Below are 5826 nucleotides of genomic sequence, written 5' to 3'. Positions count from 1 at the left end.
CTTGTAAAAATAAAAATTGCTGGTGGAGTTGTTTGACAGAGTGAGTGTTGCATTTATCTTGCTTATGAAATGCCTGAAGCAGGTTATCCAGCCCATGTGCCTACTTCACCCGCTGGTCTGCTAAGCATGCTATGGACAAGACTTCAGAAAAACAACTTGATCTTTGTGTGTTGAGGAATATGCTTCTTAAAGAATATGCTTCTTGCCTTCCTCCAGCAAAAAAAATATTTGGTCCTCTGCCATAAAATGTGCAATAAAGGGAAGTTACTTGCAAGAAGACTCCCATTTGTCAGCCAGCAATAGTCCATAGTTATCAGTTGCAGCCACATTCTTCAATTACCATGTCTTCATGATGACGGACCCTTATTCTTCCCTTCTCATGATACAGCATGGACAATGGACTTAACCTGATTGGAGCACAGGCTGGGCAGGGCACTTTGTTAGGCTGGTAAACCTTCAGCAAGCTCTGTGAAATAGAAAAGGAAATCAATGAGCATTACCTGTGAGAATGGATCTAGAGAGATTTATTTTTATAACTGGCAGATCCTGATTTCAATAGAGGAGAATACTTACAGCTCAGGTTTGACATAAGGGGTCCGTGTTTCTCTCTGAGCTAGGTTGTTTTCTTACAGACATCTCGTTACCCAAACAAGGTAACATCATCAGTGCTAGTCTGGTGATGATACAGTTTGGGTCATGAAAGATCTTCTAAGAAAACAATCAAGCTCAGAGAGAACCAAGAATGCCTGGCTGGAATCTGATTCACTTGAGGAATCACCAACACATTCTGAAGGCTCAGCCATCAAAAGTGGGGTCATATATTTAGACAGATATGCCAATGAAACCAACAATTGTACTTTTATTCAGTATGATCAATGGGAAAGGATCTTTTATTTATTCCAGTAAAGTTTATTTGTTCAACCAATGGTTGTTCTGATTTTATTTATGCTGAGTGGGATGGATTGCAGACCTTCAATAATGTGTTTTGCCTTGAAGAAGCTTGAACAAAGCATCCTTAAAATTTGTTTCACAAAGCAACATGGGGGGTAAAGTGGAACTTCTAAATGTGGGCCTACGTTATAAATTAGCATGTGCATAATTTTAGACAAAGGTCATTTTACTACTGCTTTTTAAAACTTTGCTTTTCAGTTCATCTGCAAAGAACTGGGGAGTATCCCTCTATCATGTCCCAACTACACTCCTTCATACCTGAACATAAGCATGATTTGTTGGTTTGAAGGTCTCATCAACGGGTGATGGACATTCTCCTTCACATCGATAGGCATTATACTTCTTGGGATGCACAATCCAGCTTCCAAAGCCAGTTTTATCAAAATCCACCATCATATCGACTCTTTTGCATGGAGATCTGCCTTCTTCTGCCCACTTGGAGAATTGGTGAGCACCCAGTTTAATTCTTTGTTTTTGTTTCCTGTTCCTACGATGGCGACGTCCTCCAGCTTCTTTGGTTGTGTTATCAAACAAAACATGCTTGGACATCTCTACAGTTTTAATGAGACTTGAACCCTGAGAAAGCTCCATCGGTTCCTTATCTTTGGAGAAGATCACCAAGAGCACTCTATCAGGCCCATTGTGGACAAAATACTTCTCATGCTCTCTAGAATTATTATGGGAATACTTATCCTGGAATTCACCTGCTGTTGGGTTACTATTGTCTTCAAATATATTCTCCTCTTCCCAGTCTTGCTGTGGGACTTCTGGAATTTCAATGCCTGATGGCATCCCTTGGTGGAGCCAAAGATGTAATAAGCTAGTGATGTTGAAGACTTTCCAGGGTGAATGGTTGAGGGAGAGGCTACTCACAAAAGAACCAAGAAACATTCTATCTGTGCAAGTCTGATTCCCATAACACGTGTAGTTGTGGCTGTGATAAATATGCACGGTGATATTTCTAGATTGAGAGAAAGTCTGTAGATGAACCCGGAGCTGTGCCAGCTTGATATCATAGCTGGTAGAGATGGAAGTCATGTCAAAGGAAAAATCCCAGTGATCTCCAAATTGGAATGAATCTGGAAGAGAACAGAAGGGTAGCAATTACACAATAAAGTACACTCTTTGAAATATTGGCATAAATTCCCAAAATATCATTTAGTAGATAGACATTTCAATGAGAAATAAAATTAATGAAGAAAAATGTGTTGGAAGAATGTCTGAAATTCTAGTTTAGGCACAAAGCCAACTTTGGACAGTCACTTTCCCTCAGCCCTAGGAAGAAGGCAATGCCAAACCACTTCTGAAAAACCTTGCCAAGAAAATCATAGGGACTTCTCCAGGAAATCTCTGAAAAATACACAGGATTGAACAGAAGGGGGAGAAAGCTAATAGCAATCATGCTTAAGCAAAGACCCAGAATCTTCCCTATTTAAGTTGAGGCACTAAGCTCAAATAGGTTACTAAAGGAACTACTGAAGGAGTGAAATACTTCTCTGCCACCTCCTGCTTCTTAGCTAAACTACAGTCAGGTTAGAAAGACCAGAGCATGTTAAGCCATGTGTTTGTCTCACCAAAAAAGAATGAGATGTAAATGCCAAGGTAAGCATATGAATTCCACGATCAACAATAACAATCAAGACATTAGTGTGAATTCTCACTTATTTAGGAATTTAAGAACCATTGCACAAAACAATGCATTCTTAATTTGCTAATTAGCTGTTTTGGTTGGCATCTAAGAGGATGGGCTGCAAAGTTTGCCTCCAGGCTTTGTCTGATACTGGAAAGGTTGCCCTAGTAGCCAAGCCATTAACTTTCAACTCTAGTCTTTGATGAGAGTCAGTTTAAGGTTAATGTTAAGACATCAGCAAGAAATCAGGAGGCTGTGAGCTCTAGTTTTACCTTAGACATAAAACCAGCTAGGTGACCTTGAGCCAGTCTCCATCTCCCAGCCCTAGGAAGGAGACAATGGCAAACCATTTTGGAAAATACTTGCAAGGACTTGTCCAGGCATTACCAGGAGTCACTCTGACACACACACACACACAGAGTAATCTCTGCTCCTCCAAACTGGCAATATGGGGAGAACCGCAATAGCCTATTTATGAAGTTATAACAATGAAATACGTAAAAGGCAAAAATATGTTTAAACTGCTTTGTGAATTATTCTCCTTGTGTTTCACAACTAAAAACATTGGCAGCCTGTTCTTAAGACTTACAAGAAGGAAAAGCTTCTGGAGGGGGGGGAGTTTATAAGCAACTAATATTAACCAGGGCTTGCCAATAGTAGCTCCATATATCTCTGCAAACTACTGCTCACACCTCAGTGTCTTCCAGCTAATTCTTAATAACCAGTATAGTTTAACTAATTAATTAATTGTGTTGTGGCTGTTCAAAGACCAGATCTTATTAAATGCCAATGAAATCTGGATTCCACATCTTGGGTTGCCACTCCTTGTAACATCCTTGAAAGGCTATAATAATTTATTAGGAATTGTTTAAAAAACTTTAAAGTGGAAAAGGGATGGAGGGAAAATTCAATATTTTCTTAGCAAAGGTTTTCAAACTTGGCAGCTTTAAGGTTTGTGGAGTTCAACTCCCAGAATTCTTCAGCCAGAATTCTGGGAGCTGAAGTCCACAAGTCTTAAAGTTGCCAAGTTTGGGGACTCCTGTTTTATAGCATCACAGTGGACTTTGCAAAACCGAACAGAACAAATAAGAAAGACTGGGAGAAAGTTGGTAGTTCACACAGCTGAGAGTTAGAGACCTGGGTCTCTCTCTGTGTTAAGAAATCCCAGGATTAACTGAGTTATATCCCATCAAAAGGAATAGCTATCTAGGGATGGCATGGAGGTTGGTCATTACATCTTGAGACTCCCCAGATTACTAAAAGAATAATCAGCCAACATCTCTTGTTCCTTGAGATTGACGAAGTGGCAGTTATTGCAATGGATAGGTGGATACAATAACCTTAATTGTCATTTGTTTTACTATTAGCACACATACACACATTAAAAATGAAATTATGTTGCCTGCTCTCAAAAGAAAGTATGCATCTATCCGTACACATACATAGCAGACATAGTCACATGCTGTTATACATCTGTATGTATGTGTATGGGTTGATATATACTTTCTTTGGAATATATAAGGACCCTGATGAAGCATCGCCCTGAAGAGAAGGAAGTGAACTACCAATCATCTTTTCTGCCATCCTCCCCACCCTCTCACTACTGTTCTCAAGCAGTAAAGCCTCCAAACCAGACAATAATGCAATATGACAAGATGCTCATGCTTCTAATACTCAGATCTTGTTTGCTCTGTTCAGCTCTCCAAAGTTCATTATGATGCTATAAAATGTAGATTTTCTCTCTATCCCTTTTCTACTGAAACGGGTTTTTTTAAATAACTCCTAATAGGTTCTTACAGATTTTCAAGGATGTTTGAAAGAGTGGGAAGGGATAATCGAAGGGACCCATGACTCTTCCATTAATTGCCATGAAACCCAATATGAGACCACCCCCTTCTCCCATCAAGCTGCAAGCCAGAGAATCATCTTTGATCTTGCAGCAATTCATACCATCACATTCTGAACGGTTCAGGGCTATGAAATATATGTGTGTGGGTTTCTACACGAGGGTGATGCACATTGAACCTGTTCGTGCTATTTCTCTGGGCTTCTATAACACCTTAGGCTAACATGGGTTCAGTGATCAGTGGCCGAGAAACACCCGACTACTGTAGCATGAACCCACTTATCAGGGGAAGGACAGCCATTCTGCTTTCTGAACCCAAAGTTAAGCGGTGTTTTGAAGAATGAGTGCAGAGACACCTGAAAAGGACCCTGTCTGTGGAATGTGGAAATCCAATGATGTTTCTAACCTAGACTTGCCCACGCTGTCTAAGAAACGGGCGCTTTTGCAAGCCGGCGTCCCCTTCCTTTGAAAGCAGCGGAGGAACCTGTCGATCTGCTCCTTTCACTTTTACCTGCCAGCAGGTTAGTGTCCACCACGCCAACCCACCACGCCCACCTTGGCTCTGGGGAACGTTGACCTGCGATCTTCCAGGGAATCCTTCGCGAATCACCAACCTCTATTGGCACTCCCCAATATACAAGGGGCAGCGTTTGTCACTTTGGTACCCCATTCCCACCCAGGAATATCTGCAGGATGTCAAAAGAGTGAAGGATGTGGATTGGTCCTCCTCTGCAGACGACTGCGGGGAGAGGTGGAGGGAGGGGAGCCCGGGTGGGGGGCCGCAATCCACAACGAAGAATAGGGGACAGTCGCCGCTTTCACCCCTTTCTAAATACAAACCCAGTCCTGTTATTCCTTTTAGAAGATTATGATGATTATTATCATCACTACCATTATTTATGAGCTCAAGAGACCCGCGGAACTTACTTCGAGCCACCAGGCTGAGGATGGAGTCGGATTCCTTCAAAGCCGAGGCTTCGGCGGCGGACTGACCCAGGTGATTGCCGGCAAGCAGGGACCTGTAGAGGTGCAGCATGTACACCGGGTACGCGCCTCTGGGGTGCCGAAGGCGGACGAGGTCTGCGGCGGAGGGCTCTTCGGCTCGCTGCGGAGAGAAGCCGGTGACAGCAGACTGGAAGCTGACCAGCAGGTTGAGGAACGCCAGAGTCCAATAGACCCACTTCTGGATCGAAGCGAATCTAGAAGACATCTCCGGAGCGGAATAATGTCCTTCTCTTTCCCTTTCTTCTCTTCCTTTCTGCAAAGTTGCTCACTTCTTTTCTCTCTCTCTTTCCGTCCTTCTCCAGAGCAACCCCGAACGACTTCTTCTCTCTCCAGCCTTCGTTCTCTCAATAGCCCGCCGAGAAAACTGGGCAGTTTTTATACCTGGACTGCCTAA

The 5826-nt window shown here is 42.5% G+C and overlaps 1 protein-coding gene across 1 annotated transcript; it reads right to left on the bottom strand.

Annotated features, from left to right (window-relative positions):
• Positions 1-211: 211 nt before the first annotated feature.
• NODAL (nodal growth differentiation factor) lies at positions 212-5637 on the bottom strand. Its single transcript, XM_070765627.1, has 3 exons — positions 5355-5637; positions 1210-2030; positions 212-466 (listed from the first exon to the last, which is right to left on the bottom strand). Exons 1-3 carry the CDS (start codon positions 5635-5637, stop codon positions 314-316), a joined length of 1257 nt encoding a protein of 418 aa, XP_070621728.1. The 3' UTR covers positions 212-313.
• Between the last annotated feature and the right edge of the window lie 189 nt (positions 5638-5826).

This window comes from Erythrolamprus reginae, chromosome 12 (genome assembly GCF_031021105.1).
Source record: "Erythrolamprus reginae isolate rEryReg1 chromosome 12, rEryReg1.hap1, whole genome shotgun sequence".
NCBI lineage: Eukaryota > Metazoa > Chordata > Lepidosauria > Squamata > Dipsadidae > Erythrolamprus > Erythrolamprus reginae.
Note: the sequence above shows the minus strand (reverse complement) of the source record. Positions and strands in the feature narration are given on the sequence as shown.

What these genes read in the sequence shown, in the direction of transcription:
- NODAL (XM_070765627.1), bottom strand. Translation starts at nt 5,637, where the DNA reads ATGTCTTCTAGATTCGCTTCGATCCAGAAGTGGGTCTATTGGACTCTG. An exon ending in CCTCAGCCTGGTGGCTCGAA is followed by an intron (nt 2,031 to 5,354) that starts GTAAGTTCCGCG and finishes GTTCTCTTCCAG; the next exon opens with ATTCATTCCAATTTGGAGAT. An exon ending in CAAATCATGCTTATGTTCAG is followed by an intron (nt 467 to 1,209) that starts GTATGAAGGAGT and finishes TCTATTTCACAG; the next exon opens with AGCTTGCTGAAGGTTTACCA.